The 26245-nt window shown below is 38.4% G+C and overlaps 1 protein-coding gene across 4 annotated transcripts; it reads left to right on the forward strand.

Moving 5' to 3' along the window:
- Positions 1-3165: 3165 nt before the first annotated feature.
- Positions 3166-26245, forward strand: MFSD1 (major facilitator superfamily domain containing 1). Of its 4 annotated transcripts, none has more exons than XM_084990096.1 (16): positions 3166-3419; positions 5056-5108; positions 6279-6391; positions 7914-7956; positions 8253-8320; positions 10260-10368; positions 14313-14415; positions 16214-16312; positions 17035-17146; positions 18578-18634; positions 18981-19137; positions 20411-20508; positions 21126-21238; positions 23106-23153; positions 24238-24961; positions 25344-26245. In XM_084990096.1, exons 1-15 carry the CDS (start codon positions 3248-3250, stop codon positions 24297-24299), a joined length of 1407 nt encoding a protein of 468 aa, XP_084846222.1. In that variant the 5' UTR covers positions 3166-3247; the 3' UTR covers positions 24300-24961; positions 25344-26245. The 4 variants fall into 4 exon arrangements, with proteins under 4 accessions (XP_084846222.1, XP_003358698.3, XP_084846223.1 ...); XM_003358650.6 differs by having other exon boundaries at positions 24238-24295; positions 25532-26245; XM_084990097.1 differs by having other exon boundaries at positions 17035-17783; positions 18295-18634; positions 24238-24295; positions 25532-25956.

The raw sequence follows: 26245 nt of genomic DNA on the forward strand, positions 1-26245 counted from the left end.
ATAGGGGACTTGCTAAATTTAACACATCCATACAACAGAATTCTTTGCATCTGTAACAGAAAATGAAGACAATATCTCCACTATATTGTCAGGTTGGAAGAAAAAAAAAATGTGTGGGATATCTCTTGAAAGATTCAAAGGAAGCTAGTGATGGTGATTACTTCCCAAGAGAACTGGGAGGGGGAGGACTTGCCTTGAGCTGTGTTCTCTTTGGTCCTGTTTGAATGTCATACTAGGTGTATGTATTTCTCATTAAAAAACAGCAAAAAAAAATGTAAAGGTCAGTTTCAGTTGTGTGGATGATACTTGTCTTTTAAATATAGTGGTAGTGGAGGTCATGAATAGATTCAGGATATGTTTTGGAAGAAAGCTGACAAGACAACTACAATGACGGAGCAGTTATGGGTGATGAGGTAAGGAAGCCATCAGGATGACTCCTGGGTTTGTGGCTAACAACTGGCAAAGAGATGTGCCATTTACTTTGCTGGGGAGCAATCAGGAAGGAACAAGTATGACATGTGTGAGAGAACTCAAGGATTCTGTTTTGGATATGTAAGATTTGAGATGCCTATTAGTTATCCACGTAGAGATGTCATATAGGCAGTTGGAATAGGAGTCTGAAATGCAGATTATTTTGGAGGCATCAGCATGTAAATCAGCACCGATAAACAGAAATATAATGTAAGCCATATACATAATTTAAAATTTTGTACCAGCCATGTTAAAAAGTAAAAGCAGGTGAAATTCATTTTATTCTATTTGACCCAATATATGTAAATCCTATCATTTTAACATGTAATCAGTATAAAAATTAAAAAAAGATTTTATATTCTTTTCATACTAAGTTTGAAATCTGGTGTATATTTTACACTTACAGTTCATTTAATTACAACCAGCAACATTTCAAGTATCAGCTTGTCATACATGGTGTTGGCTACCTATTGTACAGAACAGAGATGATGTTTAAAGCTATAGAACTGGGTAAGTGGCAGAGAGCCCAAGACTGGACTTTGGAGCACTTGAACATTTAAGAGTTTAGGTAGAAGAGGAGGAGCTAGAAGGAGCTGACAAATGAGACAGAAAATGAGAGCCCAGTAAACTAGGAGAAAAACAAGGCAAGTGTAGTGTCAAGGAGGTAATTAAGGAGAGGGCTGTCAACTATTATCAGCTGACGCTGAAGAGTGGCATAAGATGAGGACAGAGAAGTGACCACTAACTGGGAAGATGGAGTTGTTAGCCATCTTGGTAAGACAGTTTCATTAGACAGGGGGCTTCTCCTTTGGGGTTGGGTGAGAAAGGGAGGTGGAAAGTGGAGTCATTTGTGGAGACATCTCAAAGGCAAAACGTTGTAAACTGATCTATCTTCTCTGGCATCCCCCGCCCCACCCCACCGTTTCCTATATTCTGATCTCTATTGGGAGCCCACGCTAGAAATCTGGGAAATATTCTCAATTCCTTCCTCTCAGACCTCATAAACTATTTGCCCAAATTCATCCCCATTTCACTTCCAAAATACTTCTCCTTTGCTTCATCCCTATTTCCCCAGTTATAGGACCTTGCCATTTCTAATCTTCATAGTACCTAATAATCTTAATGATTATTCAACCTCTAGCTTTGTCACCCTCAAAGTTCTGCTGGCAAGCCTGGCACCACCACCCCCTTCTTGAAAGTTGAGGAGGGTGTCAGGTTGTGTTGCCAGATGTAATTTGTTTTTTTTTTGTTTTTTTTTAACTTTTTAAAAATTACTCAGATGAATTTATCACATCTGTAGTTGTATAATGATCATAACAATCTGATTTCACAGGATTTCCACCCCACAGCCCAAGCACATCTCCCCACCCCTCAAACTGTCTCCTCTGGAGACCATAAGTCTTTCAATGTCTGTGAGTCAGCATCTGTTCTGCAAAGAAATTCAGTCTGTCCTTTTTTCAGATTCCACATGTCAGTGAAAGCATTTGATGTTGGTATCTCATTGTATGGCTGACTTCACTTAGCATGATAGTTTCTAGGTCCATCCATGTCGCTAAAAATGCTGTATTTCATTCTTTTTAATGGCTGAATGATAGCCAGATGTAATTTGTAAAAACATAGGTTTTGGAGTTCCCAAACTGTGGTACAATGGGTTAAAAATTCGACTGCAGCCGCTTGAGTCACTGTGGAGGCGCTGGTTTGATCCTTCGCTTGGTGCAGTGGGTTAAGGATTCCACTCTACTACAGCTGTGGCTCGGATTCAATCCTGGCCCGGGAACTTCCATATGTTATAGGTGCAGCCCTAAATAAAAACACAGGTCTTGCATTCTTGATCCTCTACACAAAATCCTTGCATGTCTCCTTACGGAACAGGTTTAGTTTTTCCTACTGAGTTCTTCTTTCATTCGCAGATCAATGGTCTCTCTCCTCTCCCCCACCTCCCCTCACACACACACACACGGTTCTGTTTCAGGCTTGCATCATTATTATCCCTCCTAATCCCCACCCTCATAACCAACTCCCTCATATAGGCGTCATGACTGACCCATTCGTACTAATTCTAGCTTAGGTATGAATTTAAAGGACCTTCAGCACGCCACCACTTTCCCCCAAAGTTTGTTAAACTGTACTTACTCTCTTCCCAAACGCCTTTCCCAGGCATTCCTACGAAATTCACTACTTATTTCAACCGCTGTTCTCACTTAGACTCGTCTATTCACCATACTATTCTTTAAAGGATCAGTTTCTGTCGACCTCCCCAAGTAAACCACGAACTTTCTGAGGTCTGAGAGCTTGTCACATTCCAGTTTGTATTCCCAGTACCTGGCATGTGAGTGGACACAACATAAGACTCTCAATGAACTGTGTGGAATTAAGAGCAGCCAAAAAGGCTGCGGAAAGCAACGCTGCGAGGAGAAGGGCGGTGCGCTTCTTCGCGTCAGGCTGAGCGGAGGCCGGCACTCTGTACCCGCGCAGCGGCGGGGGATGGACAGCAGGAGCAGGCAGGAAACGAGCACAGTTCCATTTTGGGCAGCGGAAAGCTGCGGCTGGCGCCTAAGACAGTACCGGGAGAAATTAAACGTAGCTCCTCCCCTCTCTCCTCGCTAGGCCTGCCCACCACGTGATCTTGCCTGCTCACGTGAGCGCGGCCTTGCGTGACCTGCCCCGGCATCACGTGAGCAACCGTGGTCACGTGAGCACGGTTTTTGCTGGGCTCCAGCAGCAGCTTCTTCCCGGAGTTGCTGTCACTGTCTTCTCCTGATCTCCCGCCGGCCGGATGGAGGAGGAAGATGAAGAAGCGAGGGCGCTGCTGCCAAGCAGCCCCGTCAAGGCCGGCAGAGGTGCCTCCAACACTCCCGACGCTCCCAGGGCGCTGTCCGCCCTCTGCGACCCCAGTCACCTGGCGCACCGGCTTTTGGTGCTGTTGCTGATGTGCTTCCTTGGCTTCGGTGAGCCGGCCGGCCTGGTGGGGTGTTGCTGCTAATCAGGAAATTACCGACTTTCTTTCGGAGAGTCGTTCTTGGCTGCCACGAGGCCTCAGCGCAGCTTCTAGTTTCTGTTTCTGGGCTTTCCTTCTTTTCCCTTCTCCACCCCATCAAAGCCTTGTAGACGTTGCTAGCTATTCGGCATTTCGAAGATAGGAGTAAGGGCACTGAGCTGCGCGAGTTTTGTGCCACTCCTTTCCTCTCCAAGAAGTCTCGAAGGCTAGCAACTTGCCGCCTGGGACCCTAGATATGAAGGAATCCCGGGATCATCAAGGTTGCTCTAATGACAGTTCCATTCAGAAGGAATTCAGAAAGATTTAACTGTCCCTTTCCCCGTTGCCCTTCCCCAACGCCCCTCTGCCCAATTTAAAATTTTTGATTGACCAACTCGTTGGCAGTCTTACGTGTTTCTCATCCTCTTTGGGAAAACGTATGAGTGTGTCTTGTTGATAGCTTCAATGAGTGGATGTGTTCTCGTTCTCTTCCGCTATGCCAATGTGAAGCAATCATACTGGATTGGACTTGTGGTAGGCTTGACGGTGTTTGGTTTCATTTACGAAATCTGGTGACTCTGAAGGAAATTTCTTGAGCTAATTTTAAAAATTATCTGCCTGTGTTCCAGCTACTAATTTTTTTCAGCAACATTCTAATGTCAATATAAGTTTGATAGGAAGGTAATAATGTGTTTCTCAAGGGGCTTGCGGGAATGGGTATCATCAACAAGTTCAGAAACATTATATTGGGTAACTTTATGCTACTGCTGAGGATATGTATGTTGGCATGGAGGTTGCTTTGAGCCTTAGTTCCTTTGCATCTCTTTTTGTTCCCCCTCTTTCTTTGTGGAAAGAAAGAGCTGCAGCTCTGATTCAACCCCTATCCTGGGAATCACCATACGCTGCAGGTGTGATCCTAAAAAGCAAAAAAAAAAAAAAAAGTCAATTTTATTTCTGTAAAAATAATTCTGAGTGCACGAATGTCCAAATCTCTCCACCTCTCTCTTTCTTATCCTCTCAAAGACATTATGTTTTAATTTAATCTTTTGGAATGCTTTTGTTTTTCTTCATTACTGGCACTGTATTTGCTAAATTATTTGTCTAAAGCATTTTGTTTGTAGATTTAAAATTCTTGTTTCAAAAACAGGTTTAGTCAGAGTAAACTTCTTTCCCCTGCTCTCAAGATAAATAGTAGCTTTATGTAACATACTAGGAAACTTCTGAGGATGTTTTTAAAATTTTTAGTGTGTGCGTTGGTAGCTTTAAGGAAAATACGGCTTTTACAAGGATGTGAATAAAACAGTAGACATGAAGCATGATAAAAGTAAAGTAGAAGAACAAATAGTTGTAGATTAACTTCTTAATGCAGGTTCCCAGTACTTGCTATGTAGTCACACTAATATTTTGTAAATAACTTGGCGTGTTTTCTTTGCATATTTGCCTGCAACTTAGAAATTATTGGTGGACAAGGACGTGGTCCAGAAATGTTTCCAGTGTCGAGCCCCTAGTATAAACGTTTAAAATCACAATTTGAGTAGCAATTGCAACTTGACACTTTTATATGGGAAGTATTGTTACTTAAAAATATTTGCTTTTCCTTTTTCTAGGCAGCTATTTTTGCTATGATAATCCTGCTGCCCTTCAGACTCAGGTTAAACGGGTAAGTTGGTTTTTCACCACTGCTTTTTTTGTTGGCTCTGGAGCAGATGTTCTGTTGAGGCATCATCAGTTCTAAGATTTCCCAGTCTGAAGTATTGTCCAGTGAATCCATTTTCATCAAACCTGTGTATGGCAAGCAGTATTCTTGAAATGAGTGGCCACAAAGAATTCATTTATAACACTTGCAGCTTGATATTGTTTCACAGTTTAAATAAATAATTGCAGTTTCTTGCAGTGGTGCCAAGAAGTATTATTAGATTTTTGTTTGCATTTCTGTGTCCCATTGTGTAAACATCTGAATGACACATGATTTGGTAGGATGGATTTTTGCTTTCGTAAGTGTGTCTTTTGTGGTTATTTTATTTTTAAAATGTGGATACTGATCCCAGAGGATTGTCCATGCCAGTATTTTTAGTCTGGTTTTGTAAAAATATATTTGATATTTACAGTTTTTTATGTATTTTGGTAGTTTTTTTTTTCCTTTGAAAGTTTTTTTTTTTTAACCCTTTGAACAGGGAGAAATGTATAGATTGACTCTTCACATTCTGGAATGAAAGGGAAAGAAGGTAGGAATTAGTGGAGGAAGGCAAGGGATAGTTAGGCTGAGATAATCCCTTTCTATTTGGGAATAAGAATGTAGAAGATACAGGCAGATGCAGATTGTAGTGGGAGAGCTGATTGATTCTAAACTCCATGAAGCCTCTGAAGTAGCGGTGGACTCAAGAAGTTTCCACGTGTCATCATTTTTCTGGGGCACATGCTACAACTGTCATGGGAGTCTCAAAGCAGTTAGTGACTACAAATGATTAAGAAATGCCTCTTAGAGTTCCCGCTGTGGAGCAGTGGATTAAGAATCCAACTGCAGTGGCTCCAGTTGCTGTGGAGGCGTGGCTTGAATCCCTGGACTCTTGCAGTGGGTTAAAGGATCCGGTGTCACAGCTGTGGCTCGGATTCAGTCCCTGGCCAGGGAACTTCCATATGCTAGGGGTGGGGGTACAGTCAAAAAAAAAAAAAAAAAAAAAAAAAAGAAAGAAAGAAAGAAAAAAAGAAAAATGAGGAAAAAAAGGAGAAAAAACAAAAACATCTGCCTTATCAGAAAGAATGTTTTGAGTTGTTAGTTGTTAAACTTAACTGTTTGGGAAAAAAATTGTTTTGTTTTCTTTCCATGTAGGATATGCAGGTGAATACCACAAAATTCATGCTGCTGTATGCCTGGTATTCTTGGCCCAATGTAATTTTGTGTTTCTTTGGTGGCTTTTTGATAGACCGAGTGTTTGGAATACGGTAAGCTTGGAAAAAAATTTCACTTATGGGTAAAATGTGATTGTTAAGAAAACAGAACTAGATTAAGTATTTCTAGAAAGAACTGAATAAACTTGTGTATTGAATGTGATAATCTGCATTAGCTTTGTGTGTGTGTGTGTGATTTTTATATTTTTGGAATTGGTTTTTGAACCTTGGTTGGTATTTCAGTTAAGGTAAATGCTGCTCATGGGATATCGTAACTCAGTTGTCTAAACTTGGAATGCCCTCACTTGGAATCAGCAAACCAGGGTCTGAATCTCATTGCTGCCACTTGCTCAACTTCTTATCTCTTCTGAGCTGTTCCTAGCTTCCTGAGCTTCAGTTTCCCCATTGATAAAATATGGATAATAATTCCTGCCTTGGAAGGTGGTTATAAGGATTGAGCGAGATGGATGCACAGTATTTGGCACATATGCAGTATTTGCCTCACCCTGTCCCAGGAAGATTTTTCCTTTTGCGTTTCTTTAGGCATAAAACTTCTTGTGACCACTCCTATTAGATGCTGAGGAAGGCATAATATTATAAACAAACATTTGTCAGTTTCATCCTAATGATCAATTGTGGGTATGTGTTGTGAGTAGAGACTTTAGGAGAGATGTAGAGTGGGAATACTTTGGAAGGTGGAGGATAAGATGATGATGGGTTTTCTAACCATATCTAGTGGAAAAGAAAGAAACTATAATTAAGTATTTAAACTTGGGGACTAACTTTTAAACTTTGAAGACTGTATAAAGTATGAGTTAAATTTAATTTGCTTGGTTTAAAGGCATAGAATTACTTTGAACTTTAGGGAAACAGATTCCACTTAGTATAATGAAGACCTTGTTTGATCAGTGTGACAGGAGGGGCCATAAGTTGCCTTGGAACCACAGTAAGTTTTCCAGTGCTATAAAACAATCATTAGACTATAGTATGACCATTTCACACATTGGAGGGATTTGAGTTTTAAAAAGATGGTTTACTCATATGATACCTGAGGACTCACCTAATACCGGCATTTTGTTGCTCTGGGGAAAAAATAATGATCTATTCAGAGGGCAAAATGTTAGAGTAAGCAAATTGGTAGTATATTAGCGTGGCTGCTGTTTTTCCTTTTAAAAATAGTTTTTAGTTATTAAGAATTATAGCCACTTAAAATTACTTAATCTAGAATTTCTTGGAATCAATCCTAAACCCAATAAAAATTTTATAACAGACACCCATTTTTAAATGGGAACCCTGCGAACTTCTTGAAGATTATTCAGTAAGTTTAGTTTAAGAGATAATAATGGCTTAAACAAACACATGTCATCAATAAAGCTTCTGGAATCTCCTTAGAAGTCAAGAATTCTGTGATTAGCATTCAGCCTAGGAAATCTGCTGACTTCAGAGGCTGACCAGCACCTCATTTTTACTTCTGTGGAGGGAATGTAGAGAGGGTCAGAAAAACCCAAAGTGAATTATTACTGAAGGACTTGGTGATACACTTTTAATTCATTCTCTCTTTCTTTTTCTGTATCAGGTGGGGCACCATTATTTTTAGTTGCTTTGTTTGCATTGGACAGGTAAGAAAAGCCAAAGCATATTCATTGTGACAGTGGCTTGAATTCTTGTCTAATTTCACTAGATGTGTTTAGTGGAAGCCTAACTTAATTAAGCAGGGTTCACAAATGCCCGGGTAGCACAATGCATAGTCCATTTTAAGCCTTGAGACAGGTGAATGTTAATATTTAAATTTCACGGATTTACTAAGAAAGAATATTAAAACCATTGTAGAATTTGTTTCACCCTAAGTTACTTATTTATCTTAAATTCCTTGAATTAATTTTTCATTGATTCTATGTTATATTCTGTGTTATAGGTTATTTTTGCTCTGGGTGGAATATTTAATGCTTTTTGGCTGATGGAACTTGGAAGGTTTGTGTTTGGGTAAGTTATGCATAATTTCATTTATCCTAACACATTGCTGTTTTCATGTTCATCTGTCAATTTATTAAAGATTTTAAAAAGTATATTATTGTATCCTCTGGAGAATTACTTCAAATCCTTGAAATCTGGCTATATATTTAAGACTATTTAACATTTGTCTCAATTTTCCTTTAAAGTAAGCAGTGATTTTAAGTGGTCACAGTTGACTTTGTGTAGAGTTTGGATACTAAATAGTTCTCAAAAAATAGTATTTTTCTTTGATGTTTTGCTTTTTCATTGTATTGAAGACTGTGATTTAAACCTCACTTGGAAAAGTATAGACCATCAATTTCTGGGTTTGTGAATAATGAACATTTTGCTGTTTCTTAATGAGTAATGTGCAGGTCCTTTTGAAATGCATTGAAGAGGCTTGAATAAGAAAATTACCAAAAGACTGAATGCTTTTAATCAATTTCTGTGTCAAATAAGCCCATTCTTTTCTTTTTTTTTCTCTCTCTCACTCTCTCTTTTTTTTTTTACTTTTTAGGCCACACCCACAGCACATGGAGGTTCTTAGGCTAGGTGTCCAGTCAGAGCTATAGTTGTCAGCCTACACCACAGTCACTGCAACGCCAGATCTTTTTTTTTTCTTTTTTTTTTTAAATTACTCAGTGAATTTATTACATTTATAGTTGTACAATGATCATCACAATCCAGTTTTATAGGATTTCCATCCCACAACCCCAACGCCTCCCCCCACCCCCCAAACTGTCTCCTTTGGAGACCATAAGGTTTTCAAAGTTTGTGAGTCAGTAAGCAATGCCAGGTATGAGCCTCTTTTGCAGCCTGCACCACAGCTCATGGCAATACCAATTCCCCAACCCACTGAGTGAGGCCCAGGATCAAACCCGCATCCTCATGGATCCGAGTTGATTTAGTTAACTGCTGAGCCATAACGGGAACTCCAGCAAGCTCATTCTGAGTTCAGTCTTGGGCTTCCTGCCCAGAGGGATGCAGATGACATAACTTGTTTAAGCTTTTCACAGGTATGAGGGACATGTAGACATAGATGACATCCCCTCAGAATGCTCTAAATGAAGGAGAGGGAGAGAGAATGTATATGAAAATATGAAAGGGATTCAGAGATGTGTGGTCAGAAATGGCCTCATGGATGGAGCGGGCCTTTTCATCAGTTTAGGATTTGGATGAGTAGAAGAGGGTTGCGAGGCCAGTGTGATGAGGCCAGCTCAGTATAGGATACAAAGGAGTTGAAGCTCCTAACTGAAAGTCAGTATATAGAACTTACAGAAGGAAAATAAATCTGAGGAAGTGGGAAAATGTTGAGTAAGGAAGATCTTGGCCTGAAAAGTGTGGATCTTTGTGTTTTCACAAAGTATGGGACACTCTTCCCACGTGAACATTTTATAGAGCATAGATGGTGATGTGGTAGCCCAAACTCCTTTTATTGCCAGTCATGGTTATCCTTGCAGTCTATTAAATGACTCACACTTAGCAGTATAAAACAACCATTACTTTGTGGACTTCGTGGGTCAGGAATTTGGACAGGGAACAGTATGGACAGAGTGTCTGTGCACCTGATGTCTGGAGCTTGGGCTGGGATGACTTGAAGGCTGGTACTGCTGACTGAAGCACCTGAACGTGGCCTGTCTTTGTGGCTTAGCTCTCACATCATAGTGAACTTGAGGTAGTTGGACTTCCTACAAGGTGTCTCAGGACTCTAAGTGCAAATGTTTGAGTGAGAGGGCAGATACCACCTTTTTGCAGATGTCACTTTTTATGGCCCAGCCTTGGGATCACGAAACTCCACTTCCACCATATCCTACTGGTTGAAGCAGTCACAAGCTCACCTTGATAGGAGGGGGTGTCAAAATTTTGAACTTGCTGCATTGCTAACTGTGGCATTTCTTTAAAACCTATGGCTCTTCTTTGCTTATTTTAGGATTGGTGGAGAGTCCTTAGCAGTTGCCCAGAATACATATGCTGTGAGTTGGTTTAAAGGCAAAGAATTAAACTTGGTATTTGGACTCCAGCTTAGCATGGCTAGAATTGTAAGTATGACAAACATAATGAAGCCAATAGGAAGAAAAAAACTGAATCTTGTAGTTAATCCTTTAAAGATTATAGGATGAAATGTGTTTGTGTGTAACTTAGGTCTTGATTTTTATATATTTTTCTGGGCCAGAGTATAGCACTTACCTTATTTTAGTTAAGGCATTTCTAACCTTATTTCTCTTAGGAAACAGACTAAAAAGGCTAGTTAAGCATTAATTAGTTCATCTGAGCATTTGGGAGGACCCATTTTTGGCATTCTTGCTATGAAAATCTTTGCATATGGTCATCTGGGCTCTCCTTGCATATTTCTAGTGATTAGAAGCTTGCTGTGTGTTGAGATGGCTAGTCTACTACAATTTACTTTGTGAAGCTCAGCCTCTCCTAGAGATGAAATCTGCTTGCATAAATTGCTTTTACTAATTGCTCTGACTTTTGCCCTCCAGTGAATGTTTATTTCCTTGCTGTGCACCAGCACTTTGCTTATAAAGACAACTCTGAAGGTCTTTGTCAGACATGCTCCTCCCTGTGATTGTCTAAGCCGTGTCTAAGTTCCTGAACCATGGTGCTCCCACCGCTCTGGACTTCATTGCAAGTGGCCATTACTCACCTTGGAACTTGGAAATGATCATGGCTTTTCATGACAAAGCATACCCAGCAGAACAACATTATGCTATTAATGCAACCTGGAAGGTGTTTTGGCCATCCCAAACTCTCTTAGGTTTTTTTCCCCCTTCTGAATGCCAATGGATAGAGTTTTTTTTGTTTTTGTTTTTGTTTTTGTTTTTGTTTTTTAAATCCTTGCAATTAAAAATCGAGGCTCTAAGACTATAGATGGCATGAAAATGCTTGTAACATAGTTTTAAGAAAGAAACTTAGTACAAAAAGGTTTTTTTTTCTCAAAAAGTTTTTAGTGTAATGTTTAATCTTATGAAATATAGCACATATATATTCTGTGTGTGTGCGAACATTTCTATGTTTTTTGTACATGAAGGCTTTTTCTAATTTTCCGCTATTAAAATCAGTGCTGTTTTGTGACACTTTAAAACTTGTCTGTATCTCTGTTTCCTGAGGCTTGGTTGCTAAGAATAGAATTATAACTGAGTCAGAGGGTTTCTTAAGATTGTTAAGACCTATTTCCACCTCATCTTCTCAGAGGTTTACATCCCCATCTGTGGGATATGAGAGTGGATCCTTTTTTATGACAGTTTTGATAGTACAGGCTATTATTAAAAAGTCATATTTAGCAAATTGATAGGAAACACCTAAATAATATTTTAATTTGTAATTCTTTGATAACTAGTGTACTTTTCCACATTTTCTAAATTTTATCCATAAGGACGTTCTGGGTACTTCATTATATATCTTGTGCAAGTCAAGATATGTCTAAGGCAGTTGGTGGGTCTCGTCTAATAACTTCCAAAAGAAGGAAATAGGAGAAGTTGAGCAAGACATTCTCAGTGACAACATTGTGGTTACTAGTGACCTTCAGGTTCTTGCCTGTGTGGTCATTAACTAGCTATAATCCATTCACCTGTGTTCTGAGGAGCCCTAGATTTGGAGAAAGGAATCTCAGGATTTTAGGTTACAGTGGTGGGGTAATGGGAATGGTGAGAGGATGTGGAATGAACCAGACCTCAGGCAACCAACCACCTCTGTGTCAAACAGGGCGGTGCAGCTCTGATCTGGTTGGTTCATTGAAGGTCCTTGTAAGATGCATGAGATTCTGGGGTAGGTGGAGTTTCATTCTTTTTTGTACTGCTTCTGCCCCTGAACATATTCAGAATGATGACAGAGGCTTGGGCTTTACCTTGCCAAGCTTTTATTGATGGCTGAGCTGTGGATTTGCCTGATTTTAGGCACCTGAACTGTTACCATTATCCCATCAGGCAGTGGACTTCTCACTGTTATTATTCTTCATGTTTTATCTGGGATTTGGAAGTCCAGCACCCTTCTGATTTTCCTTTGTAATTTGTTACTATAGAAAACTCATTGTTTCAATAAGTATTTGTTGAGACTTGGTAAGCCAGGTCAGGTTAGGCATTTTAGAATTAGAGCGTTATTAAGACAGAATGTCTTTGAGGGGCTTATATTTTCATTGATACTGAGAAAAGTTTCCAGTAGGTCTCCATGTATTCCTTATTGCTCGTCTAAATAATGCCGGATGGCTCACATTTTTGAGAAGTAGCCATGTGAGATTTGCTGCTGTATTTGCTGTGACAGTGTGGTCGAGGACACATTCAGTTCTCGGTCTTCAGTGTCTGATCTATCAATAGTATTTGGCGCAGTTGACACTCCACCTTCCTTGATTTCTTCTCTTGGGTTCCAGGACTCTGCAGTTTCATTGTTCTCCTCTTGCCTTTCTCTCTGCTCCATATACCTCTTTTGTTGGTTCCATCTTAATCTTCTCAGCCTGTAAAGGTGGGCTTGGTCAGTGGAAATTTTCTCTTTTCATTTGGCACTCATTTCCTCAGTAATCTTAACTACTTTTGAAACTTTACATAGACTGTCTTTGTTCCTGGAGTTAAATGGTCCAGGTGTTCCCCAGAATTCCTTACCCCTGTGTGCAGCTCCCTCCTTGCCATTTCTGCTTGGATGTCTAGAAGGCATATCAAACTCAATACAGCCAAAACTCAGCTCCTGGTAGCCTGCTCTCATCCCCTACCTAAGCCTATGCTGACGTTTTTCATCCTCAGTTATGGGCAGCTCTTTACTTCCAGTTACTCAGGCAGAGACTTTGATGTCACCCTAAACTACTCCTTACTGCTCCTGCTCCCACTCTGCATATATTTTCCATTAACAGATCCTCTTAGCTTTACCATTAGATAATACCCATATTCTGAGCACTTCTCACCATGCCCATTGCCCCCAGTCCAAGACTTACATCTCTGTTGGCTGCATTTTTGCAGTAGTCCCCAGCTGATGTCCTTGCTTCTGCTTCCTCCCCACTTGTAGTCTGTTTTGAATATAGTGGCCAGAGTGAGTCTGTTAAAACATAAGGGATTGTGCCATGCCTCCACTCAAAAACCCCAGTGGCTTCTCATTTCACACAGACTAAAAGCCGATAGTTCTTATTACCTATAGCCCGCCTTTCTACCAGTTCCTTTTTGGGGACCTCATCTCATTCCCTCCCTTCTTCATTGACACTGTTCTAGTCTCTGTCCTCCTTGCCTCGAGTACACTGAGTGGCCTCCTCTCGGGCCGGTCCTCTTCCCCTGGGCCGGTTCTCTTCCCCTGGGTAGCTTCACAGCTTCCTTCAAGCTGTTAATCCACAGTCACATTTTCAGCGAGTTCTCCACCCCTTCGTATTCTCCTTCCATGCTTTATTTTTTCCCCTTGTTTTTAAAAAGAGCTTACTGCTGTTTAATAGACTACATATTTTACCTCTTTGCTATACCACTAAAAAGGGGTAGCTCTTTATGAGAGCTGGAAGCTTTTCTCTTTTGTTCCTTATTATATTCCCAGTAGCCAGAACAATGACAGGCATATAATTGGGATTCAGTAACTGCTAAATGAAAGAATCAATGTATGAGGATATTATGTATAATTACTGTCTTCTTAAGGACTATCAGGATGAGGTTTTTTTTTTTTTTTCAGGTGTCAATATCAAGAAAAGCTGTGTTTTTCTGAGCTCAGGTTTATATTTGTCTTGGGTCCCCTGTGAATTTTGTAACTTGTGTTTCATTTTTGTTTGCGATATAGGAAGTCCTAGCTGTGCTCTTTTTGAATACTAGCGTTTTCTGTAAATTGGCATTTTTGTGTAGTAATCTTTACTGTGGCTTTATCTTAGTTTGCTAGTCTTTCCCTTGTATTTAAAAAAATTTATCCGTTTAATCTGAACTTTATTATACCAATTTCTCTAAGCCATCTCACATCCTTTTTTTTTTTTTTTGAGTAGGACAGAGATATAAATGAAAATTACATTTTCCCCCCTTTCTTTCAGGGAAGTACAGTAAACATGAACCTCATGGGATGGCTGTATTCTAAGGTTGAAGCTTCATTGGGTTCTGCTGGTCACACAACCCTTGGGGTCACACTTCTGATCGGTTAGTGAATCCTGTGTCCCACCTTACATCTCTTCAGTTTTTTTTTTTCCTTTCTTTCTTCCTTTTCCTTTTGTTTCTCTGAAAGCTTGTTGTTGGAAGTGTTGTGGCTGAGAGGAAAGAACACCGGCATTGGGGTTAGACCACTTGGTTATGGTTTCGCCTGCCCTGTTCGCTAGTTCTCAGTCCTGGTTAGGTACAGTGAACATAGTGGCATCGTTCAGCCCATTTGTGTTTTTATTTACACGCTCTTAAAAATGAGGGTCTTATTCTGTCATGTCTGCTTTAGTGTCATGGCGAGCAAATGAGAGTGTATACATGAGAACTCTGAAAACAGGAAATTTGTACATGTTAGGTGTTCATTAATAGTCTATAGCAGAAGAGAGAATTGTTTCCCTTTGATCAAAATCAGATCCTGCACTTATGGAGCTTAGATTTTATAGAAGTCAGAGGCAATATGATATGGGGTGAAATCCACCGACTTGGGAGCCAGGAATCTGAGTTCTGGTCCTGGCTTTAACTAGTTCTGCCATGTCGGACAAGGATGTTAGCCTCTGTGTCTCACTTTTCTTTTCTGTAAAACTGTGGAGGTTTGGCTAAAACTGTACAGGTCCCTTCTGGCCCTGAGTTCCGTTGACTAAGGCTCAGTTGTGCTGGTTGCTGCATGGGTCATGAGAAGCAGGTGAGACCTTCTAGATTTACCACCTGTGCTTCTTCTCTGATCAGTGGATTTGTCTCTCAGTCTGTGGAGAGCTGCTTACAGAGCCCTAGAGAGACCTGTGCAGTGGTGCCATTTTTTATTCCTTATAATTCCTTGGTACAGGCTGGTAAAGGGAGGACAGTGGGAAGGTCCCCCTAAACTGGCTACTGGCAGCTCGAGCCTCCTCCTTTCTTCCCTCTCCCTCTCAGATCCTCTGCCACTTAAAACCTTTTTCTTACTCTCAAATGTTCTTCCATATTCGTTCTAGTTCCCTTCACAATAGAGAATTTTAGAGCCAGGAGAGATTTGTGTTATCAAGTCAAAGGCTCTAATTTTACAGATGGGAAAATTGAAGCCCAGAGAAGTTAAGTTCCTTGCCCAAGGACAATCAGCTTGTTGGCGATTCTTGCTTTACAGTATTTCATGTGATGTCATATTATGTCAACCAATTAAAGATTCATTTCTTTTATTCAACTTCTTTTTATTAAAATTCTTGTGCAGTGTAAACTTTATTCACACTCTGTCCTGATTCATTTTAACGATCTGAGGTCAGCATTAGTGAGTAATGCTGATGAACACTGGAAGGAAAGTGAGCCTGAGCCAGCTGTGCTGTGGGAGGATGTGCTCTGGGAGGCAGCCTTTGGGCTGCCACAGGGTAGGAGCAAGTGTTGGACTTTGGGAAGGAATCTGAAGGAAGATGAAGTAATCACAGACTCAGACTTTGCTGTAGTTTTGTTCTGGCATCCGTCAGTGATTGGTACTTATACTGAATTTAGAAAGTAGGACTAATTTGCTGGCTGGTAATCAGCTATGTTCAATCTGTATTCTGATTCTAAAACTATTCTAGTTTGTATTAGTCTTTTCCCTCTAATTTCCAACCTTCTACTGGGAATTAATATAGGAATAGTGACTGCTATTTAAGTGCTTCCCATACAGTACTTCCTTTCCTTCTGTCTTGGTTTAGTAATTGTAGGCTTTTCACATATATGTCAGATGCCACCTCTTATAATTGCTGTGTTTTCTGCCATTAATGTAATCTGCTGCCTTTTAGGAATGTTCAGTTGGGTTCTCTTTTTAAAATCTCTCTCTTTTTTATCACAGGGGGTATAACATGTATTCTTTCACTGGTCTGTGCCTTGGCCCTTGCTTACTTGGATCAGAGAGCAGAAAGAATCCTTCATAAAGAACAAGGAAAAACAGGTTCGTCTAAATTTTTTCCTTGAAACATTTTAGGAATTCAGTCCGTTTTGAGATTATTTACAATGATAGAAGTTCTAACAGTAGTGTTGTTTAACAGTGAGGTTTCATACATCTTTTTTTTTTTTTAGGGCTGCACCTGCGGCATATGGAGGTTCCCAGGCTAGGGATCAAATTGGAGCTGTAGCTGCTGGCCTTACACCACAGCCACAGCAATACAGGATCTGAGCCACATCTGTGACCTATGCCATAGCTCATGGCAACGCCGGATCCTTAACCCACTGAGTGAGGCCAGGGATCAAACCTGCATCCTCATGGATACTAGTCAGATTCATTTCCGTTGCACCACAATGGCAACTCCCTATACGTATTTTTTTCATATTTTTTAATCTTTTATTTTCAAATCTATTTCCACTTGTCTAGATTTTTGATACATTTTCTTTTCCCTCAAATACTTTTGGAAAAATTTATGTTTCTTGATTATATTTTGTATATTTGCAAAATGATAAATGTTCCTGAAAGAGAATGAGAAGGTAGATACTAATCTTAGATTTTGCTTTTTCTGTTTTCTTTTAAACTTGTCCCGGAAACTATGTTCTAGTGATTTACTGAGAAAAGTTTTTTTTTAAACTGAATTGCAGAGGTTAATCACATGATAGAAGAAGAATAATCTTGGCTTAGAAATGCACAATTACATTAACAGTTTCTTCCCTTTCTTCTCTAAGGTGAAGTTATTAAGTTAACTGATGTGAAGGACTTCTCTTTACCCTTATGGCTCATATTTATCATCTGTGTCTGCTATTATGTGGCCGTGTTCCCTTTCATTGGACTTGGCAAGTGAGTGTCCTCTAGCATTCCTTTTTCATTGGCTGAATTATAATGATAATGCAAGTACATTAATGTAATTTTTTAAAGCTGTGAATCTTGCTTCTCTGGTTATAGCTTATATTTTCGCAGGAATTATTTTATGTCCTGGGGTACAGCTGATTTTCTTAGCTTAAGGTTTAGTGTTAGTTTATTACTTGTATTCATTTCTTGAAGAAATACCTAAAAGCAGTTTTTGACTCATAATATTGATTTAGTTTATATTCATATTTTGTATGATATATTCTTTTTTATTTCTTCTTTATTCCTTTGTTAGGAAGCCTCATTGAGAATGGAGTTAGTGCATTGGCTCATAGTGACAGGGTATATTTTCATTCGTTAGGATTGCAACTCTTCCAGACTCAAGTTCAGGGTTCAAATCAAATTATTCTTTGTTTTATTTTCTACCTTTCTCTCCTTTTTCACTGTCAGCTACTTAAACAGAGCAGTATGTAAGTGTGAGTATGTTTGTGGTGGTGTGTCTTTTTTTTTTTTTTGTCTTTTTAGAGCCGCACCTGCTCTATGGAGGTTTCTAGGCTAGGGGTCTAATCGGAGCTCTTGGTGCCAGCCTATGCCACAGCCACAGCTACGCAAGATCCGAGCCATGTCTGTGACTTACACCACAGCTCATGGCAATGCCAGATCCTTAACCCACTGAGCGAGGCCAGGGATCGAACCCGCAACCTCATGGTTTCTAGTCAGATTCCCTTCTGCTGTGCCACAACAGGAACACCTGGTGTGTCTTTGAATTATAACCTTTAAATTCAGTTTGTAATTTTATAGTTTGAGACAAGAACCTTATGCAATATTTAGCAAAGAATCTATCCAGTATTGCTTTTAAGGAAGTCAGCTTAATTCCTGTTAGTAGTACATTTGGTTTTCTGAAAATTTGTGTGTATTGTTTGCTGTCCACGTAAAAGAGGAAAAAATAGGCATCAGCACATTGATGAAGCACTTATACAAATACTAGAACTTTAGGTGGGAAAACAGTATAAAGAAAGAAGGGAAAGTTAGGCGTTCCTGTTGTGGCTCAGTGGTAACAAACATGACTGGTGTCATGAGGATGTGGGTTCAATCCCTGACTTTGCTCATTGGGTTAAGGATCCGGTGTTGCCTGTGAGCTGTGGTGTAGGTCGCAGCCACAGCTCAGATCCCAAGTTGCTGTGGCTGTGGCTAGCAGCTGCAGCTTCGATTGGACTTCTAGCCTGGGAATTTCCATATGCCATAGGTATGGCCCTAAAAAAAAAAAAAAAAAAAGAAAAGAAAAAGCAAAAAAAAAAAAAAAAAGGCGGGGGAGAAAGTTGACTAAATTTAGAGTTATTTTTATTGTTTTATTTTACCTCTATTTTTTAAAAACAGAGTACTTCTCTGAAGTGTTCATTTTCCCCCCTGTTTTTATTTTAGAGTTTTCTTTACAGAAAAATTTGGATTTTCCTCCCAGGCAGCAAGTGCTATTAACAGGTATTTCCTTAATTCTGTAAGTACTTAATTTGTGCTTGGTGTGGGTCTTCAATTATAACCCATTGTTATAAGAGACAGAAGAGACATTGTGAGCTAATCAAGTGTGAAACCAAGTCTTTCTTGGATCTTAGATCTTCCTAAACAGCCATCTTTGCATTAACAGAAAAATCAAAGAAGTCTTGGATAACTGTTTATATTTCTATTTACTGATGACCATTTTAGAAGAACGTTAAATTCAGTGAGCTAGGGATTGCTTTACCTAATTGTTTTAGGAACTTTTTGGATTTTTTTTCCTTTTTGTGTTGTGATATATTTTATTAAATGTCTTTTATATTTTTTTGGGCAGTATTGTGTATGTAATATCGGCTCCCATGTCCCCCATATTTGGGCTCCTGGTGGATAAAACAGGAAAGAACATCATCTGGGTTCTGTGTGCAGTGGTGACCACTCTTGCTTCCCACATGTTGCTGGCCTTTACCCTGTGGAACCCTTGGATTGCTATGGTAATGTTGCTGCTAACACCGGGGGGCTCAGGGCTTCAAGAGTGACCTTGTACAGCACATCTCAGGAGCCACACTCAGCTGTTTGACAGCAGTGCTTGTGACAGTGGGGAAAACAATGACTTGATTTCACTTTCTATAGATAACTATTTTTTAAATAGGTAATTATTAATAATTAACACATAGGTGTTTCTGATTTTACTTAGCTTATATAACAGAATATCCTCAATGCTGATATAGAATTGAAATAAAATAGTCTTATGAAAGCCAAAAATGCTTATTAATTCAATTTTTTCTCTACTTCATTAATTCCATCATAGCTGGTTCAAAAAATCTATCAGCCTGATATCCATGATTTTGTGTTCTTTTACCTTTGACTCTTAGTAGGTCAGAAAGTAATAATGAATTCATCAAGTTTTTGTTGTTGTTCTTCAAAATGTCATTCTCAAGACCACAGGTCAAAGTGCTGCATTTCTTACCTGTTAATGAGTGTCTGAAACCGGTATATTTGCGCACTTGGTGAGATTTCTGTAGGATGGATTCCTACGAGTAGAAATGCTATAGCAGAGGCATTGCACAGTTAATGTCTTGATAGATACTGTGAAACCTCTACTCCAATAACTTTTTACCCATTTATAGCTTTACCTGTAATGTACGAATGTGTTTGTTTTTTAGTATCCTTGCCATTGTTGGATGTTGGCATTATTTTAATTGCTGCCAGTCTGATAGGGGTAATTGATCTTGTTTTAACTTAAATCATAAGCTCTCTTCTTCAATTGAAGAAAAAGTTAGTATTATGTGATATTTAATAAGAGGGGTTGTTATTGCTTCTCTGCCCAGCTCTCCATTTGGGTGGTGATGACCCAGAGGTAAGGTAATGGCCTATTGGTGTAATGTTACCTTGATTGTTTAATTGGTAATTCCTGATAAACACTGGAAAATTAGCTCGAAACATTGGTAATGACTTTTTGCAAATTAGCTTTGGTCTTTGCTAGGTCTTTGACTACACCCTAGGCCCAGCCAATTATATATGTATATAATATAAAGTGGTTGAGACAGTGTTGTGTGTGCATTTTGTCCCTAGAGAGATACTGTTAGAGAGGGCCAGGACTTTTTTGTGTTGAATGTGAGTTCTTAATCTAATTGTTTTATAGTGCAATTTGCACAAATATTCACCTATTAGTTATTATGTCACTTTTGCTAATCTGCATCCAAGGAAAATCACCTTTGGGTTAATATAAGACTTTTTTACCCTTTTCCATATTGCTTTCTGTAGTGTCTCCTGGGACTCTCCTACTCACTGCTTGCCTGTGCATTGTGGCCAATGGTGGCATTTGTAGTTCCTGAACATCAACTGGGAACTGCGTATGGCTTGTAAGTGCACTTGTGGATCATATAATATCCTTCTCTGCTGTGTCAATTTAATTACCTTATCAAACTAGGTCTCTTTAATCTAGTCATCTTCAAGCTTCTGGGACAGCTCTGAGCCTGGAAATAGCCAGAAAAGTCAGTTAATCTATTTATGTTATACTGTGGCAAAAAAAAAAAAAAAATGCTCCAAGTGTCCAGAAAGAGTGCTGAAGATAAGCTAATCCATGAGAGGTAATTACTGACATGACCGCCTCACCAGCCATTTATCTGAGGGCTTCTTAATGAGAAGTTGAGTTCCAGTCTCTGATGTCAAAAGCCAAAGCAGGAAACTACATCTGTGGTTGGTATTCACTAGCTTTCGTTCATTCAGCAGGAAGGTATTGAGTTCATACTGTACTTGCTAAGGCAAACACCTTTACTTTTGAGTATAAATATATTTAGTAGTGCAAACAGTCATGGAATAAAAAAAAAAAATACGAATGTTAATGAGGTCATTCCTGATTGAGAATCTCTTAACCGTAATGGTATGTGGTTTATAGACACTAATATTTATAGTGCATTACTGCTCTGTGTGAGGACTTTAGAATTGAAATTTTTTTTTTTTAATTCTTAAATTGTAGCATGCAGTCCATTCAGAATCTTGGGTTGGCAGTCATTTCCATCATTGCCGGCATGATATTGGATACTCGGGGATATTTGTTTTTAGAAGTGTTCTTCATTGCCTGTGTTTCTTGTAAGTGGCAACATTTAGTTTCTTTTAATATGTAGCAGAATGTTCTCATTTATACTTTTAGGTTTTTGTTGTATTGTTCTTTTTTCCCCCTTTTAAAACTAAATCTCTTAAGATTTGTTGCTCAAGATTTGCCTAATTCTTTTTTTTTCTTTCTTTTTTTTTGGTATTTTTTAGGGTTGTACCCACAGCATATGGAGGTTCTCAGGCTAGGGGTAGAATCAGAGCTGTAGCTGCTGGCCTATACCACAGCCACATGGGATCTGAGCCGTGTCTTCGACCTATACCACAGCTCACAGCAATGAATACCAGATCCTTAACCCACTGAGCAAGGCCAGGGATTGAATCTGTGTCCTCATGCATGCTAGTCAGATTTGTTTCCGCTGAGCCACGATGGGAACTCCAAGATTTGCCTAATTCTTAACCTGTGAATCAGTTTCCCAGCTAGTGACTTTTCAGTTCTTTTTAGATTCATGAATGATTTTCGTCAGATTCCTATTCTTAAAGGCAGCAGTGGAATCTGCTTCATATTCTGGTAAAAATATGTATGTGTGTGTGTGTGTGTGTGTGTGTGTGTGTGTGTGTGTGTGTGTGTGTGTGTGTGTGTGTGTAAACCTTTCCCTTTTAAAGTGGAAACATTTGAAGACTCCTGAGTATGTTCCTGGTGCAAATGTGTGGACATTAGTGTGGCTTAGGTGTGAGTGCTCATGGTTTATTCATTAGTCTATTTTGAATTGCTTTTATTCTTAGTCCTGTTATTTGATTTTTACCTGTAATGATTCATTGGTTAAAAATAGGAGGCATTAGGAAACTGCTGAGAACTACAAAAATAAATCAGCATTTTTCCACTGATAATGTTCACCTTATGCATCAGTTGAGTTTGTCTGAAAATGATTTTCACATAACATCAAAGATTTTATACTTTGATAAATTGTGTCTAAAATAGCATACTTTTATACTTTGATAAATTATGTCTAAAATGGCAAGCCCCAGTGATGATTTTAATCAGGCATCATTTTCATGTACAGGAATAAAGACTATACTTGAAGTGTGGTATTTGCACATCATTGCTTGTGATAGCTTGAATGCGTCATCTCATTTTAGAAATCAGAACACCAAATTTTAAAAATATATTATTTCTTTTTAAATAGTGGGCCATGTAATAATTTAGAATACTAAGTCATGAAAATGTTTTTATTTTTGATGCTACTGCATGTGGTTTAATTTTAATGAGTGGTTCTATATTAATTTGGTTCTCAGGCCAAAAACCATGCCATTTAAAAATGTTTCTGTTGATGTATTAAAGTAAATAAGCTATGCTGTACTTGTTAAAGTAAAAAGCCAAGTACTTGACTTTCTGATGCCTTTACTTGCTCTGAGTTTCTTGGAGCTCAATACCACATTTTAAGGTATGATTAATTTGTGAAATGGACATGTTGTTTTCAGACCTATCACCCACAAAAGATTACTCCTGTTTGGTTCTCTATAAAAAGATGAACAGTCTAGCAACTGGTGGGGGTTTTGGGGAGGTACTGAGAATGACCAGCAGTTACAAAGGGAGAGAGAGGGAAGGGGTGCAGAAATAACTCATGGAAAGATTGGCTCCTTCTCCCAGGATGGGTGTGGGAGTGTCTCAGTTTCTCTTTTACTGTCCCTGACATTCTAGACTCCATGAGAAATATATTTCTCATAGAGAAAATGGTGTGTAACTTAACTTTTAGTGCTTTTTGGAAAATGGTATGAATGCTTTTATTTCTAGGTACTAGTTAAGACAGATTTGATTTTCTAAGCTTCACTTTGTAATTATGATGACATAGGAATCATTGGGAAGAAATACTGGTTTTTAAGGACCCTGTCTTTTTACTTCCAGTGTCACTTTTATCTGTGGTCTTACTCTACTTGGTGAATCGTGCCCAAGGTAAGTGGAAGTTCAGATGTCTTCTTCTTAAACCACTGGGTCATCTTGTGGGGCCTCTGGATTGTCTTTGTGTCTCTGTAGAGGCTGGCGCTTTATTTAATTCATGTAATAACATTCTTTTCATAGTGATGGAATCACATTTCACTATGTAGCATATAATACTGGACCTACACATTTATGAAAACTGTTACCGTGTTCTTTCTGGCCAGTTCAATTTAAGTTGTGTAATATATTAGATGTTCTTTTTATTTTAGCATAAAGAAGTATGGCTTTAAAAAAAATAACCTGGAGTTCCCATTGTGGCGCGGTGGAAACTAATCTGACTAGGAACCATGAGGTTGCGGGATCGATCTCTGGCCTCACTCAGTGGGTTAAGGATCTGGCGTTACCGCGAGCTGTGGTGTAGGTCACAGACGTGGCTCAGATCTGGTGTTGCTGTGGCTCTGGTGTAGGCCGGCAACAACAGCTCTGATTCAACCCCTAGACTGGGAACTGCCACATGCCACAGGCGCAGCCCTAAAAAAGACTAAATAAATAAATAAATAACCTAAAGCCCTTCCTATGTTGTTATCTTGTATTTTTAAAAAATAAGTACACACATTTATAGCTATAATTAGCGTTTTAAGGTTTAAAGTGTTTGATGTAGAATGAGAAATAACCTATTTTTTCTTTTGATAATATCTACTACATTGTACTTTTTTTGTTTTTTTTAATAAGATTTTGGTATTATCTTTAGTTTTCTAAACTCTCAGGTTGTTATGTATGCTGTTTTAGATAATTTCCTCAAATGTTTCTTAACTTTGCTATTACTGAGTAGCAAAGTACAGTGTCCCAGTGAACAAAACCTCAAGCAGTACATAAGTCTGAATTTCTTAAAAACTAAAATTAAGGACTATTTGTATCATATATGGATTCTTAAAAAACATTCCCCCCTATAAATTTCTAGAAGATAAACTATTTCTTTCTCACCTTCCATAGCCTTTTTTGTAACTTAAAGGTGTGTACGCGTGTGTGCTCATCTGCATGTCTGAGTATTACTTATGATACTATTCTTGAAAAGATTCTATGCTTATTTGTATTTTAGGTGGGACGCTAAATTATTCTGCAAGACAAAGGGAAGAAATAAAACTTTCTCATGCAGAGTAAGTATTGAAAGTAAGAAATGTCTGTGTTTTGAAAATCGTAGAACAGTAGTATTTTATTTCAGGATACTGGGTTTAGACTTTTAGGAAATTAGCCCCTTTTCTGGAGTTTTGAGAGCTAACAAATATCTGTGCAACTACTGTAACATAACTCTGGTTTGTGTTAGAAAACTTTGAAAAGGTGGATATCAAACATTAAAATGAAGGGGATAAAGAACAAATTGGGCTTGAAATTTATTTCCAAGAGGCGAGAGAGAGAGAGAATATTTGTAATTTATTTGGAAGAAAGGTCTTTGTCCTGACTTCCTCTGCTGGGCTCACCCTTCCATTCTTTTCCATCTTTTCTTTTTCTTAGCTAGCTGAGACACTATTTTATCTTCTCCTGACACTAACATACTATTACATGGTCTCTGACTCATTTGAAACAGATTAAAGTATATGGTGTGGAGTTTAAGTTAATTTTTTTCATGAGTATATGCCAAAACGTAAGAGTGATTCTCTTATTTCTAATTTTTAAACATTGAATTTTTTATGATTTAAAAAATTTATTTAAATATACACCGTGTGACTGTAAGTTTTGTGAATTTTGAATAGGTTAAAATTGAGTAGAACAAGGCCGTGTTTCTGGGGTTGATTCTTGGCTACCTGAAATTCCTTTTTAACATCGTAATTCTGCTTCTAGAAATATATCTCAAGAAAAAAAATAATGTTATGTATTACAAGTTTTAAATATCTTTATCTTTGGTCTTATTTATTGACCAAAAAATATGAAACAATATAAATGTCCCCAAGTAGGGAAATGGTTAAACACATTATGACGTATCTATATCACTTGTTAAAATCATGTTTTAGAAGGATTTTTAAAGTCAGAGATACTCAACATGCTGTATGTCAAATATCAAAAGATAAAAATGCCAGAATTATGTCCTAATTGTATTCAAGAAAAAGTATATAAGCATATATATTTCTTAAATTCATTACTTGTCTATAATAGAAAAAATAATGAAAGAAAAATCCCCAAGTATTAACAATTCAACCTGAATGGTAGCGTTAGAAGAGTTAATTTTTGGCTTTTCTATATTTTCCAAGTGTTCTACATTATTATCTAGAAGAACGTGTAGCATAATGTTCAGCACTACATGTTTTGTGTGGTTTGGCTTTCAGTTTGTAATGATGTTTGAATGTTCTAGGGTTTTTCCTCCCCTTTTTGATAGTGTGCTACATTGTGTTTTGCAGATGAGAAGTTTAAATGACTGTCTTGAGAATGGGCTGCACACATCATTGGTTTGAAAACCTCTTTTTTTTTTTTAATTTAGAGTTTAGTCACTAGGGAAAATAATGGTCTGGAGAGTTATTATATTTATATTTTGAAACAACCTACTTTGAAGTACAATTATGAGGACTGTTTAGCCTGTGTTTCTGTATTACTGAAGAATTCTGATTTAGAATAGACTAATTGATGAAGTTTAGAAAATTGCAAATGGTACATGCAGGTGATTGTAAGGACAGCAAATAACAGAAATCTTCGCATCTGGCATTGAGATAATTTTCACAAAGTGTACCTTAGGGGATATGGCCTTTTCTTTATCTTAAAGCAAAAAAAAAAACTTTTGAGAGGGTAGAAGGGATTTTTTTATATAGAATAAACAATGGCATTTTAATAGGCAATCCCTTTTATAATAGGAAATATTTGACAGATATTTTTATGAAGTCTCATTTTCACAAAAAGCAGATTGTGTTCTACTTTCTTTAGTGACGAGAGGTTGCTGAGCAGTGACCCTTTTGAGCTTCTTTAACTCTTTGTTACCGAGGACCCTAATCCCTTAGGGACATGATTTTGTGGTACAAACTTTCTGTATGGGTTTTTTTAAGAGTCCACTCAATTACTAAAGTGTCCTGGAAATTATAATTGCATACCTACAAAAATAAATAAAAATGCTGCAACAGGAA

This window comes from Sus scrofa, chromosome 13, assembly GCF_054392235.1.
Source record: "Sus scrofa isolate SSC_HxYL_T2T_F1_AM1 chromosome 13, Sscrofa_HxYL_maternal_Yorkshire_Landrace_v2.0, whole genome shotgun sequence".
Classification (NCBI taxonomy): domain Eukaryota; kingdom Metazoa; phylum Chordata; class Mammalia; order Artiodactyla; family Suidae; genus Sus; species Sus scrofa.